General features: G+C 38.8%; 1 protein-coding gene across 10 annotated transcripts in view; it reads right to left on the reverse strand.

The window, feature by feature from the left end:
* Window positions 1-120: 120 nt before the first annotated feature.
* The window catches only part of INTS8 (integrator complex subunit 8), a 41,036-nt gene continuing 25,333 nt past the window's right edge, over window positions 121-15,823 (reverse strand). For 4 of the 10 annotated variants that reach the window (XM_061123747.1, XM_061123751.1, XM_061123745.1 and 1 more), the window contains 11 exons: window positions 13,596-13,780; window positions 13,118-13,151; window positions 12,306-12,362; window positions 12,159-12,220; window positions 8,724-8,842; window positions 7,345-7,448; window positions 6,527-6,577; window positions 4,173-4,246; window positions 4,034-4,098; window positions 3,824-3,867; window positions 121-315 (listed from right to left, as the gene is read on the reverse strand). In XM_061123747.1, the coding sequence (XP_060979730.1) occupies window positions 199-315; window positions 3,824-3,867; window positions 4,034-4,098; window positions 4,173-4,246; window positions 6,527-6,577; window positions 7,345-7,448; window positions 8,724-8,842; window positions 12,159-12,220; window positions 12,306-12,362; window positions 13,118-13,151; window positions 13,596-13,780 (912 nt within the window). In that variant the 3' untranslated portion in view covers window positions 121-198. The other 6 variants (XR_009689586.1, XR_009689587.1, XM_061123748.1 and 3 more) reach the window with 6 other exon arrangements.

Genomic DNA, 15,823 nt, shown 5'->3' on the forward strand with positions numbered 1-15,823 from the left:
GAAATTATAAATTTAAGCTATTGTTATGGTATGAAGTCTTCTGTATAGTTTTCATTTTTAAACTAATATGTTTCAGTATTCTGTCTGAAAAGAAAACGCCACTAAATATGTACATATGTATATAAACTTAATCTTTTAATACTGTTTATTTTTAGCCCATCATTTAAAAAATAAAAGTTAAAAATTGTAACTAACTGCTTAAAAGTAAAGTTTCGCCATTGCCTGGAGAAACTTTTTTTTCCTTCTCTGCGCTGCCAGCTGTAACACTTCTTCTGGGTTGCTCGCATTCAGTTCTGTCTGGCCGATGGCTTTGATCTTCCAAAACAGAAAAGTGATGTTGTTAGAGGTCTGGTCAAAAACAAAGCTTTGCTAGTATACATAATATAAAACTACCTACTTGCTAACAACAATAACTGAACCTCTAATTGTAGATGCTAAGAGATGTAGAAGAAATTAACATAAAGACTGGAAGCACTCAAGGAAAAGACCAATTACCGTAGTTTGTGGAATTATCTTCAGAATATTAAGTAAATTCATTTATGTTTATCTGACTAAAAATATCACTAAATAAAGTCTGCATGTAATCTGACACATTTTTAAGATTATAAAAAATTCAAAAAAATAAAAATTCATATTTTGGGGTTTCACTTTTTATATATGTAAAAATAGCTAGTTGCTCAGCACCATATATAGTGACCCACCTCTTTCATGATTAGAAAGAAATACTTCAGCCTGATAAAAATCTATAGTAGTATTCTGCCATGGAATGTTTTGTGAAAGCATGTTTTAAGACCTTAAAATTACCTTTAAAGAAGCTGTTTTTTTTTTTTTTAAAACAACAGACTATTTGAAAGGTAGCCTGAAGGAAGCTAAGACTATTCAGAAATGATCAGGTTAGTGGGTAGGAGGACTTGCTGATAATGCTATTTCAATATGAAAGAATGCATGTGAAAAAACCTAGTAGTGGGGAATAACTAGAGTTATTTTGAACAAAATATCCTGAAGACAGCTGGCTAAAAAAATCCAAAGTATAAGACAGAAATTGGACAGAGAACAAACTTATGGATAACAGTGTGGGGGGATGAATTTGGGATTGACATATATACACTACTACATATAAAAAAAATAACTAATAAGAACCTACTGAATAGCAAGGAAACTACTCAGTGCTCTGTGATGACCTAAATGGAAAAGAAATCTAAAAAAGAAGGAATACACACATATATATGTATATAACTGATTGACTCTGCTGTATGGCAAAAACTAACAGAACACTGTAAAGCAATTATATCCCAATAAAAATTTTAAGAAGACAGAAATTGGAGTAGGAGGCAGATATTTGAGAGAAATAACACACCCTAAGTGGGTAGTGGTCAAAACCGTAAGTGGGTGAGGTTACCTAGGGAGAATGAAGGGCAATCATGAAATACGCAAGGACTAACTTCTTGACAAAAACCAAGGTTCGGGGTAGATGTGGAAATAGCCACAAAGAAGAGAAGGCAGAAGAGTCAGGGAGAAGAACTGAGTATAAATGATGTCAAGGAAGCCAAAGGAATAATTTCAAAGAACGAAGGAGATGTAAACAGTAAAGACTGAAAACAGTGAGGGACAGGAGAAATCAAACTGTACTGGGTAAAAGCGCCCAAAAAACTAGGCAGAGGGGACAGAAAGAGGTAGAGGCACAGTCAAGATAAGTTTTTATTAAGGATGAAATAGTTTTTAGGTTTAATGGGAGTGCTTGACAATATAAGAGAGGAGATAACCAACTCAAAGGGATAGAATGACTGAAGGGATAGAATCAAAAGCATAAAAATGTATCTTCATAAAGGGGTAGCATAAACTTATACTGAGTACAGTTGGCAATTATTTCAAAGGTGGAAAGCAGGTATCTGAAACAGGAATTTGAAGCTGGCACTCACAGGGCCGTAACTCCCAAGACTATAACTTTCACCAGGACAGGAACTGATCAGTCTTTTTTTCTTGTCTACTTCAAACACAAGGAAGTTACTGAAAATGGAAAAAGGAGAGAGAGGACAGGGCTTAATAGGGCAAAAGTCTAAAATATTCCCTAAAAAGAAGGCACACCATTGACTAGTGGCAGGTAGACAAAAGAAATCAGGGGCCAACTAAGGTTGCAGGCCATGGAGTCCACAGGCCAGTGTCTGCTGTACTCCAGGCCAGGAGGAAAGACGGCAAAGGGAAAGGGGTGAGAGATTGGGGAATACTTGGTCATGAACTTGAACATCCCGTGATGATGAGAAATATGAAAGGCAAGAGCTAAGAAAGGGACAGATTATTGGCAGAGAGATCTTCATAGAGCAATTCTGTCAAAAAGGCCTGGCTATGGATACTGGAGGCTGATGAAGAGTAAAGATGACAATGGAACTTGGAATGTTGGGGAGCTGGATAAGTCGATTATACATTTTTTGATACATGCAGAGGAACAACTAGGTTAGTGTCTACATGAGCTAGTAAGGAGGCAGGTTTAAGCTCCCAAGAAGGGGCTTAAAAAATGATACAAGTAGAGGTAGTCTGGAAATCTCATCAGGGTACTGAGAAATTTTCAGCATTACCTTGCAACCCTGGTTAAGTTATAAACGAAAGAATGAGTAGCTTCCAATAAAGTGGAACTGGTACTATATTCTCTTGTCTCTCTTTTTTTTTAAGATGCTGTTGTCACTCTGTCGCCTCTAAATAATGGCCATACAGTTTAGTCCAAACAGAAAGTTTTAACAAATCAACAACCTCAGATACGCAGATGATACCATTCTAATGGCAGAAAGTGAAGAGGAACTAGATGGCCTCTTGATGAGGGTGAAAGAGGAGAATGAAAAAGCCAGCTTAAAACTCAACATTCAAAAAACTAACCTCATAACATCCAATCCCAACACTTCAGGGCAAACAGAAAGGGAAAACATGGAAGCAGTGAAATTTCATTTTCTTGGGCTTCAAAATTACTGTGGATGGTGACTGCAGCCATGAAATTAAAAGACCCTTGCTTCTTGGAAGAAAAGCTATGACAAACCTGGGTAATGTATTAAAGAGCAGAGACATCACTTTGCCAACAAAGGTCCTCATAGTCAAAGCTGTAGTTTTTCCAACAGTCGCATATGGATGTGAGAGTTGGACCGTAAAGAAGGCTGAGTGCTGAAGAACTGATGCTTTCAAACTGTGGTGTTGGAGAAGACTCTTGAGAGTCCCTTGGACTGCAAGGAGATCAAACCAGTCAATCCTAGATGAAATCAACCCTGAATATTCATTGAAAGGACTGATCTGAAGCTCTAGTACTTTGGCCACCTGATGGGAAGAGCCAACTCATTAGAAAAGACCCTGATGCTGGGAAAGACTGAAGACAAAAGGAGAAGGGGGCAGAGGATGAGATGATTGGATGGCATCACCGACTCAATGGACATGAACCTGAGCAAATTCCAGGAGACAGTGAAGGACGGAGGAGCCTGGCATGCTGCAATCCATGGGGTCGCAAAGAGTGGGACACAACTCAGCGATTGAACAACAGGAAAGTAATGATTTCTAAGAAGGTGACATCTGAGGAGAAACCTGAGCAAAGTTAAAAAAGAATGTTCCTGAAAGAGAAAATGTGACAGACACTTCGGTGGTGAATGTTCTTGGGATGCTCAAAGAACAGTAGGGGTACTGGGGTAGCAGAACTTAGCAAAGGGGAATCAAGTGACTAGCTGGAGGTCAGGTCACTCTCGACCTTGCAGACCACTGTAAGGACACCAACACGGTATGAGACAAGAAATGGTTTAGTATTAGGGAAATTAAGTATATCATTGAAGAATCAAAGCACAAAATAACTTACTGCAATTTGTCTTTTATCTGTTTCTCCTCTTTTATGATGAAGATCTAAATGAATCAGTTAAGAATAATAAATTTAATACTATTACATATCATGGTAAGAGTCTCTATTCTGTTCTTCATTTTTTATTTAGAACATACACAATATTAAATACTTTAATTTACAGAAAATGAACTGTTCTAGTAACACACATATATGTTAATGAAAGGATACAAGTCAAATATTCCAAAATGGTAACATCCCATATATAGTCATAGTAGGAGTCCATTGCATCATGACTGAAAAACAGAATTCAGTTATTTCATCTTTCTTAAGCAGAAAATTTCAACTTTATTTTAAAAACCACTCATACCTGTTTTGTTCCTGCAGTGATTTAAAGGCTGTTTTGTAGTCAATCTCTCTGAGGAACTGACATAAAATTGCCACCTACGTAAACAAAGAATTAAAAATGGTTTCACATATTGAACTTATGGTTGCTGTGGGGAAGGGATAGTTAGGGATTTAGGGAAGGTCATGTACACACTGCTGTATTTAAAATGGATAACTAACTAACAAGGACCTACTGTATAGCACATGGAACTCTGCTCAATGTTACGTGCCAGTCTGGATGGGTGGGGGCTTTAGGGGAGAATATATGTATGACTGAGTCCCTTCACTGTTCATTTGAAATTACCACAACACTGTTAATCAGCTATACCCCAATACAAAATAAAAAGTTTAAAGTTTGGGGAAAAAGATAAAATAAAAATGGTTTCATATAATTAGTGTCAACAATGACTCCTGGTTTTGCAGGGATAGTTTTTAATGACTCTTATGTCAAGAATGTGTGCTTTGTCGCTCAGTTGTGTCCAGTTCTTGGTGACCCCATGGTCTGTAGCCTGCCAGGCTCCTTCCATGGAATTCTCTAGACAACAATACTGGAGTGGGTTGTCATGCCCTCCTCCAGGGGATATTCCCAACCCAGGGATTGAATCCTGGTCTCCCACAATGCAGGCAGATTCTTTACCATCTGAGCCACCAGGGAAGCCCTATGTCAAGAATATACTCTATAACTTAAGAGGTCTTGCAGATCAGGCTGAATGAATTAGCTCCTATGTATGGAATCCATCCAATTTTAATGGTAAAAATCCTTACACAAGTGTCTGTCTGCCCAATATCTTCTTCACCAGTGACTTAAATCATAAAATTTTTAGAGATTTACTTGAATGAGAGGCTGGCAAAAAGCCGGTTTAGAAAATCAAAGGGAATGAAAAACTGACAAAAGTGTTAAGTGTTCAAGGACATACAGAACATCCAATTAAACCTTCCACAGCTGGCAAGTGCAGAAGCTCATTCTGGCAAAATGTAAGCTGCCAGTCTGCTTAAGATTAACGACAGATCCATTTCAATTGGGTACGTAGGTCATAATGCTGATCTCTTTCTTAAATATTTATAGAAATTTTAAAATTATTATTCACATACCAAAATATGAACCCTTTCAGAGTATAAAATTCAGTGGTTTTTACTATATTCACAAAATTGTACAACCATCACCACTATCTAATTCCGAAACATTTCATTACCCTACCACAGGGAAAAAACTCCATATCCATTAGCAGTCCCTCTCCTACCTCCTCATCTCCCAGTCTCTGACAACCACTAACCTACACTGACTCTACAGATTTGCTTATTCTGGACATTTCATATAAAGGGGATCATACAAATCAAAGCTTTTTGTATCTGGCTTTTTTTTTACTCGACATGAAACTTAACAGGATTCATCCCTGTTGTAGCATGTATCAGTACTTCAACCCTGTTCACGGCTGAATAATATTCCACTATAAAATATGCCAGATTTTGTGTATCCATTCATCAGCAAATGAACATTTGGGTTGTTTCTACTTTTTGTCTATTATGAATAATGAATGCTGCTATGCTATAAATATTTCACATATAAATTCTTCTATGGACATATGTTTTCAGTTTTGCTGGTTATATACTTATGAGTGAAACTCCCGGGTCATATAGTAGGGAATTTGATGTTTACTTTCTTGAGTAGGCAGCAAATTGTTTTCCAAAAACGTCTGTCCCATTGTATACCCCTTCCAGCCACATGAGGGTTCTAATTTCTCCACAGCTTCACCAATACTTGTTTCTGTCTTTCAGTTATTGCCTCCTCATAAGTGTGAAGTGGTATCTCACTGTGGTGCTGATTTACGTTTCCCTGATGATTAATGTGGAACTTCCCTGGTGGCTCAGATGGTGAAGAATTGGCCTGCAATGCAAGAGACCCGGGTTCAATCCTTGGGTCAGGAAGATCACTGGAGAAGGCAATGGTTATCCACTCCAGTATTCTTGCCTAGAGAATCCCATGGAGAGAGGAGCCTGGCAAGCTATAGTCCATGGGGTCACAAAGAGTCAGACATGACTGAGACACTAACACACACCCAATGATTAAAGCACATCTCTACTCTTAAATATAAGACATACTTGAGAATGCCTTTTCTATTTATAAGGTTCAAAGGCCAATGTTCTGTAAGCCATACTTTCATTTTCATTAAAATTCTGTAAACTATTTTAAAAAATTTAAAGATCATGCCAAATTCTTAAATGCTATAAACTTAAGGAATTATGACATGGAAAATACTTCCCAGTGCAATGCCTTGTATTTACTATAAACTCTAACTCACATGACAATAGACGAATATCATAATTTTGTAAACTAACCTGTGTGTGGCAATTCAGCAAAGAACAGCACTTTATCATTCGTTTTATTACCTACAAAAACAAAATTCTGATTATTTAAAAAAACTAATTGATAACAATTATAAAAAACATACCACTCTGACGTGGGATGTCAATCATAAGGTAGGTTGTACATGTGCAGGGATAGGAAGAATAGAAGAACTCTACTATTTTTCACTCAATTTTGTTGTGAATCTGAAACTGCTCTAAAAAATAGAACTTTTAATTTTAAAAACCTAATTATTAAAATACTTTAAATCCTATTTCAAATCCTTATTGTAAGTATTAAAAAATGCCATTTATTAATTATGATATTGGCAGCCTAAACCAGAGGACAGAGTAGAGCATTTTGGGAGAAAATGAATAAAATTTGAGATTGAGGAGACAGAATCAACATGCCTTAAAGGTTTGAGTGGATATTGCTGGAAGGATTAGAAAAGAAAAGAGGATGACACTCAGGATTTATGCCTGGTCAACTCAAAGGGCAAAACAAAGTTGACTGATATTTCAGTGGGGATTTATGTTTTTGTTCTGGTGTGGGAAGGTCATCAGGAGCAGAGACTGGTAGAGTAAGATGCTGAACCAGCTGTGGAGAGGTTGAGTTTGAGGTGTTTGGGGAAATCAAATCAGCAATGGCTGTGGGCACTGGAACTATGAAGCGTGGTCTGACCTAGAGCAATCACTCCATTTGGGAGTTACCACCACATTTATGGAAAGGAAGAAACTCAGGCAAAAAGAGGCCCAGGAAAAAGAACGTTTTCAGACACACAAGAAGAAAGCAAGTGCACAACAACTTTTACCTGGTCTGTATAAACATCCGGGGGCACAGCCTTGTTAAAGAAATCAGAGCACACAGCTCCTGCCTGGAGGTAATAGTGAAGAGCTGCCGAATACTGATTTGTTGCTTGAAGCAGAAAACAGAGATAAAGATTATCTGTCATTAAATATGCAGCTAGAAAGACAGGGCCTCTTTTGTGAACAGTCAGCTATTATTACTTCATGTATGACAAAGTAGATTCCAACCACAGACCTAGGGGTAACGCTTAGCCAGGGCAAGAATGAGAAAAATTGGCTTTATTATTTCAACCACTTTAAAGAAGCCCTATATAAATTGTTTCCTTCTAGGACTGATTAGGCAAAGTTTTACCTCAGATTTCTTGTCAAACTTACTAGTACATAACTTAGTACTTGGAGGCATTTATTCTCCAAATGCCTATACTAGAAACAGACCTTATTTTTCTGAGATCGTTTAGAATCAGAAAATTTACTCTGAATAAAGATATTAAGATCCTGATAATAAATTATTTGTGGGGCTAGGGTAAACATAAGCATCAAAACTGGCAATTATTGGGCTTCCCTGGTGGTCCAGTAGTTAAGATTCAGCCTTGAAATAATGCAGGGGACACCCGTTCCATCCCTGATCCAGGAAGATCCCACATGCCTGGGGGCGACTACGCCCAGGCCCCACACCCACTGAGCCTGCCCCCAGTGGCAGAGGCTGAGCCCAGCAGCTACTGAAGCCCACACACTCGGGAGCCTGCGCTCTGTTAGGAGAGAAGCCACCACAGTGAGAAGCCTGAGCACTCCAAGTGCAGAGCAGCCTCTGCTCTTTGCAAATAGAGAAAAGCCCTCAGGCAGCAATGAAGACCCAGCACAGCCAAAAATAAAGACATATTTTTTAGTTGGCCATGGTTTGTTTCAAAAAATAATCCAGAAGAGAGCAGGATGATGTAGGTGAAGGTACATATGAAATAAGACTGGCCCTGAGTTAATTACTGCTAAAACTGGGTGGCAACAAATCTCTTCCCATGAACTCAAATAATTATCAAGAGTGCCTGGATATATTTTAGAACCTTTAAAATAGCAATTTTGCAAACTAAACTTTAACCTCCTAAGAATGTTTTACCAACTGTTCAGATGATCACTTACTATGGGAAAAAAAAAAAAACAGAAAAAAAGGTGGTCAACATAAAATTAAAAACATCTGAATCTAAGGCTCAGAAAAATGCATACATATAACAGTAACAATTACTCTCAATTTCATCTTGGAAGAAGAGTTAGAGAATTTCAAAAACAAGACAGTTTAATAAAGTACTGTAAGAGTAAGTGTAACATATTTATTTTCACTTCTAAAAGAGCTACAAAAACAAAACACAAAGCAGTGATACATGTCACTTACCAAAATAAATGTCCGCCTGAATAATTAACCAGGAGTGGTTGTTTGGGTTTATACTAAGGGCATACCGAACTAGCTCTTTCACTGTGATCGCTACAGCTTCAAAATCCACTGACTGGAGGCTACAGCAAAGACAATAAACATAATTTAGGAGTCAACTTCACATTCAACACACACATTTATTAAAACAAACAAACAAACAAAAGAGTCAAAATTTAAGTGATCATAAATACAATGCTAAATATTACTAGCAGTAAATATTTTTAACTATCAAAACAACTAAATCGGAGGATGTGTGATAAGCTTTTTACACGAGGCTGAAAACAATCTGATTTTTGTTTCCTTTCCCCAAAATGCCAAATAAAGTAAACTAGGCCACTCTAAGAGTATCTTTAAACATTTTACAATGTAAAGCACAAAAAGGTGGTATGATATAACCCTATCTCCACTTTTTATGCGTAACTTACAGGAAACAAAATTATAAAGAGATACACTCATAAAAATTTTCCAAATGATTTTTAAGTTCCGTAATCTAGAGAAAGCTACAAAAAACAAGGGTTTAAACACCAACAATACTGCTACATGTGGCCTTAAATCCATCTTGTGGCTTCTTGTAAGAGTAACTAACTCCTGGATTAGATGTTTCACTGGGTTAGGAATGAGATATGGCAAGTGTCATCTCTGCAATGCATTTGGAAGCAATGAAGAATCCAAAAAACGAGGGGAATGGGGCCAGCTGCTCTGAGCCCTGTTAAACCTGGAAATTCTGAGACACAGAATAGGGAGACAGAAGTGTGAGGATGAAAGCCAGGCCAGCACCCAAGAAACACAACCACAGCTCCTACCTCCCAGAAGCAGTGAGACCCAATGTTAGGGAAAACAGGCTTTTGATTCAGAAGCATACCACAGTTCAAGTCCTGGCTCTATTATTTACAAGATGAACCTGGACAAGGGCAATTTCTGTTGCCCTGAGCTAAATTTTACCAAAATTCACCACTGTTCCCAGTGTAGCAGGAAAGTATTGTGGTGCTACTAGCAAACATCCAACTGTTTATAGCCTATTCATTTTTGCGAGTGGGCTTTATTTAACTGCAGTGAGTGGGAGTTGCTCTGGAGTCGAGGTGCGCAGGCTTCTTCTCATTGTGCTGGCTTCTCCTGTTGCCTCTTGCAGGCCCTAGAGCACACAGCCTTTCAGTAGTTGCAGCTCGCAGGCTCAGTAGTTTTGGCACACTGGCTTAGTTGCCCTTGGCATGGGGGCTCTTCTGGGACCAGGGACCCTTCCTGAACCTTGTCCCCTGCACTGGCAGGCTCACCAGGGAACTCCCTGTGCTAAGTCACTGCCGTCGTGTCCGACTCTTTGCGACCATATGGACTGAGCCCGCCGAGCTCCTCTGTCCATGGGATTCTCTAGGCAAGAGTACCGGAGTGGATTGCCATGCCCTCCTCCAGGGGATCTTCCCGACCCAGGAGTCGAACCCGTGTCTCCTGCAGCTCCTGCATTGCATGCATTCCTGACCGCTCAGCCACCAGGAAAGCCTACAACTTATTTACAATTATTTAAATAAGATAAGGGCGTCCTTGGTGGGTCAGACAATAAAGAATCTGCCTGCAACGCGGAGACCTGTGTTCAATCCCTGGGTTGGGAAGATCCCCTAGAGAAGGGCATGGCAACCCACTTCAGTATTCCTGCCTGGAGAATCCCATGGACAGAGGAGCCTGGTGGGCTACAGTCCAAGGGGTCGCAAAGAGTTGGACACGACTGAGCGACTAAGCACAGCACAAATAAGTTTAGCTAGTTTATAATTTCTAGAAATTTGTAAAATGTTAAGTTTAAGAATTGGTTCTATATATCAAACAATTTTAATAAAGCAGTAATATTTAATCTATGCCATCCTCACACTATTCTTGGACTCAATAAAGACTCTTGCTCAAGAGAAAAGTCTCTGGTCAAACATTTAGTCACATTTTATTTTCTCCATGTTAATTTACATTAAAATAATTTTATCATGAAAATAAAAATAGTTAAGCCTACTATGTAGCAGTAATGATTGTAAACACCTACCTTAGAACATGTATTATCCTCACGGGGTAGCTACTATTCTTATCTCCATTTTACAGATGAGGACACTGACACAGAAAGCAACTAACCCAAGGTCATATACCTGGTAAGTGGACAGGCTGGGACTCAGGCTCTCTGAGTCTGGCTCGGAACCTCTATGACAAACCACTGCCTCATTTATAAACACATACTGAAGAAAATCAATCAGTATTTTACAATCTAAACTTAGGCTGAAGAAGTAACACCTAAGACTTATCATAACCAACAGGAAATGGGGATTTCCCCAGCGCCCTAAAGCAGGGGACATGGGTTCGATCCCTGGTTGGGGAAGGAACTAAGATCCCACATAACACAGCATAACTGAGCCCCCACGCCACAACTGGTGAGCCCGCAGCTCGAGCCCACACTTTGCAAAAAGAGCTCCTGCACCACTGGAGAAAGCCTGTGCACCACAGTGAAGACTCAGCACAGTCAAAAAGAAAAAAAAGGCAAAATGATCTCTACCTGATTAATGGACTGTTATCTAATATACCAAATTTTACACAAAAAATCTGCAGTTATTCGAAGGAAGCACGGTGCTGCTCTGGGAACCAGGACTCGTAAGTGGTGGCAAGGGTCACTCACCACTTTGGATCCTCCAAAATCCCTGTCCGAGAGAGCTTCCAATCTCTAAGACTGCTTACCTACCTACTACAATCTTTTCTTCTTCAGAGATGCCTTCATTAAGAGCAATAACATATGGCCTAGATTTCTGTGCCTGCCCTTCAGGCACAAGAAGATGACTACAGGCTAGGGGAGAAAAGGAAGCGTAACTTCTGTGAGGAAACAAATGGACTCTCCTGAGTAAGAAGCTGCTATCTGTGGGAAGAGGAAAATGTAAATGGTTTCTTCCTCCAGAAAAGGAAGAACACTTTCTTCTCCCCTTAGTTGTCCTTAGTCGTCCAGCTCTTTCTGTGGTTCTCAGGTGATAAAAGAAAGAAGAGTTCTTAAAGTAACTAAAGAATTTCTAAGGTAACTAAAAAGAGTTGGGGACCTCTGACAATCAGTATCAGAAAAACCAGCTAGAAAGTCATCCTTTTATAAGCCTCCATTTTCTAATTCCACCACTTACAAGAAATCGGGACTACTGAGAGTCAGTCTAGATTCAACCTGAGGCTAGTACTCTTCAGCTCCTACTTAGTTATGCCTGATGCGTAATTTTTAGGAAGATCATTACTGTAATAGAGAAATATGAAGTTGGCTATAGAGTTGCAACAAATTTCAGTCTTTTAATCAAATTATTCAAGGTTATCTATACCAGTCAGGATAGTTTATATATATATATATATATATAAAATATATCAACAATTTAATAAAATGTAAGCTGTAGTGCTTCTTACTTGGGGATGGAGGATGGCCAGATAGAAATATGTTCAGCTGTAATATCATTCACAATGTCCTCCTTATTTAAAAAAAAAAAAGAAAAAAAACTGTGATTTAAAAAGAACTTTCAAAGATTTTTTTAGATGAAATTATGAAATACTGACCCGAACGTTATGAAGTTTCACAAAGAGTGACAAAATAATAGTCAAAACCAATGGTTCCTATGAGAAAGAAAACAGAGAATCCTTAAATATTACATATCTTAGTATTTCTCTACCAGCTTCAAGGATACCAAGTACTTTCCTTCAAAAGATTCTTACACTTTTGAAAGTTATCACCTACTTTAGTTAAGAGTACACTAGAGATTAACATTAATCTCATGAAAGAAATCACAACACACAACACAAAAATGATCAAATTTAGGTGTCTGTCCTCCCCTGTCTTTTGAAATTGAATAAATAAAACTCCTTCCCACTAGTACTTCCAGCTACCTCTAAAAAAATTGACTTTTTAATCCTCAAACTAATATTCAGGGACTTTCCTGGTGGTCCAGTGGTTAAGACTTAACACTTCCACCGCAGGGGCACAGGTTTGATCCCTGGTGGGAGAACTAAGATCCCACAAGCTGTGTGGCACAGTTAATAATAATATTTACAGAATGGATTTTAAAGAGTGGAATCTATGTTCAATAAACAAATATGATATTAATCCTATCAAGAATTAAAGTTAGGATTTACACATCTAGCCCTATTATGAAGACTTCTTTAAAATTCAAAAACACCTATTCTACTCACTAAAACAGAGTAAGGTAAATGCAAAATAAACTTCTCCATTCAGACTATCCCATCCTCAAAAAATGATCACCGAAGATAAAAAGCACATTAACAGATTAAATAATCATCATTTTAACACTCAATATTTTATCATATCCTCAGAAATCAGCAATAGTAGTTAGACCCACTTTTACAAAACTTACCCTTAATCTTTTGAGGAAAGAAAGAAGTTCACTCCTACAAAAACACAAATTTTTGTATATACATTTAATACCAGAAACTCAAAATGAAAACAAAAAAGTAAATTCTAGGCAAAGGTCTATTCCTAACTTTCCAGTTCTGCATGTATAAAAGAGTGTAATATTTTATTGTCATACTAACCTAATAAAATGTCTTTCCTGTTTTAATTACATGTGACATCTTCAGTACTATCCAACCAGGCACTGTTGGTTTTGAATTCAGGTTTGATTATATTAGATGATTAACAGGTAGTTCTTTAAAGTAACTATATATAAACAGTTATTTCCTAAGGTGGTGCTATTAGACAAGACCATGGGAGATTAGCACCAGAGAATTCTTACATTGTCCATTTTTATGATACACAATGATAATGACAGATGTTCTGAAAATAGTACAAAATAGTATATAGATAACTTAAAAAACAAACTGATAGAAACATACCGATACATTATGCCTAATGTAGATTCCCTCTGCTTTATTAAACTAACTCTGCCATCATTTCCTCGTTTGTGCTGACTGGACACACTACAGATCTGAACCACAACTTCCCAAAGGTCTTTAGCAGTCCGTCTACTTTCTTTAGGGCCTGGAAGTTCTTTGCATGTAGCTGCTAAAAGCTGTCCAAGCTGTAACATGAAAAACAGAAAACACACAAAATATACTCTGTAATGTCATACATGCTATTTCTATCACTGAGGAACATTTGAAGAAAGATAAAAACTGCCCACACATACAAAGCACAGTTATTTGATGCTGGCCTCTATCCGACCACCAAGGAATTTAAAGGTCACTGTCCACTGACAGATCTGAGTCAGATCTGGGAAGAGGATCCTCTGGTTCCACCACATTACAAACCTTCTTGTTTCTAAACAACCAGTCTAAGGAGAACAAAAACAGCATAGTCTAATGAGAATAAAACTGAAACAATTCAGAGATATGCTATTAAGTCGGGGGGCGGGGGGCGGGGGGTGGGGGGGGAGTTGCTAAATACACTTACTATGATCCCATTTGGAAAAGAAACAAAAAGCCTGTAATGGAATATATACATGACAGTGTTAACTGTAAAAGCCCAGAGATGAGATTAAAATAGTGGTTAAATTTCACTCACACCCACACATTATTTTTTTTTTTTTAATGAAAAAAAATGAGGAAAAAATATGGACACTGAAGTTGGCAGAACAGAGGAACAAGATTTAGAGCAACTTTTCTCTAAGGAAAAGGGTAGCGACTAGGGATGTAAGTACTGTTGATGTGAGGAGGCAGAATTAAGGAAGCACAGATTACTGAAAGGGACTGATCTGAACAAAGGCAGCCTTCAGGACATAAGGTGGAGGAAGGATCCAGAATGAACACGCAGCACACACCCCCGCAGAAGTGCAGGACGGCGCTGGAGGCACACCGGCACCGCCAAAGGGTGTGGGCCAAGGAGGAAGGAGAGGCCCCCGTGCCGTAAGAGGCCGGGCAGGCTCGGTCAAAGCCAGGGCCTTCGTCCTGCTCCACTGCGACCTAAGTGAGCACCAACCTCTCCCCTCCTCCCACCGGCCAGTCTCCTATAATCCAAGAGCCCATCAATGCTGTACATTTTCCTAGACTACACTACCCCCACCCTGATCTGCGAGGGAGACTAGACAGCTTTTACTATTTCAAAAGGTCATCTTTAGTCACATGCTTAAGAGCTTCTTCTTTCCTTTTTGTGATAAACGGATATTTAAAGAAAGAAAATACGTAACAGAATGGAAAATCAAATTGATTTAAATCACTTACTGTTTCACTACCTAGGGATAATGACTACTAATACCCTTCCAAACTCTTCCCTGTGCATGTGTATTTATATTCCACATGAAATTCAAAATCTGAAAGGTGGTCTACACTGTATAATTTTTAATACAATCCCACACTCTAGACTTCTCTACTTTCTCCTCTATGCTAACAAGGGAACAAGGGGCCAGCTAAGGAAGGAGGCAGGCAAAACCCTAACCCAGATGAGACAACAAGAGGCCTGAGTGGCCCTGCAGCAAGGTCACCCCTTACTCTGCCTCCTCTGCAGCCAGATGAGGGGCAAGTGCAGGAAGCAGGGGCTAGGTAACCAACAGCACAACCCTCTGCACTGCGGGCCCTCAAACACGCGGCCAACCTCTCTGGAGCACGGCTCCACCGAGTTAACTGCTCAGATGAACAGAGAGAAGCCACGCACCATCTTAACACCAAGCCGCCATTCTAAGCAGACGTGACAACCTTGAAACAAAACGGTTCTTTCATCGGAGGGCTCACTAAAGCCTAAGAGGCAGCTGGGCATAATCAGAAAAATTCCCTAAATATGAGGAACTCCCATCTCACAAAGTTGACTAAAAACACAGATATAATCCAAAGTCTGAAATTACAAAGAGAAGGATAATTCAGGGACAACAATATATTTTTATCAACAATCAGAAAGAAAACAAAAAAGGAGGGAAAACCAAAAAAATCAGTAAGTCTCCAAAGGGCTGAAATAAAATGGGCTCAGTTTTCCAAAGGACATACATGAAATAAGAAGGAAGAAACAAATAACCGAAGACAAATGTAAAAAACTAGTACAATCTTGCAAGGTTCCCAGATAGCCATCGATTTAAGGGACTATGTACTAAGGATGAGATGAGGGCAGATAAGAACAAAAGGTAATACAAGCATTA

This window comes from Dama dama, chromosome 21, assembly GCF_033118175.1.
Source record: "Dama dama isolate Ldn47 chromosome 21, ASM3311817v1, whole genome shotgun sequence".
NCBI classification, from domain to species: Eukaryota; Metazoa; Chordata; class Mammalia; order Artiodactyla; family Cervidae; genus Dama; species Dama dama.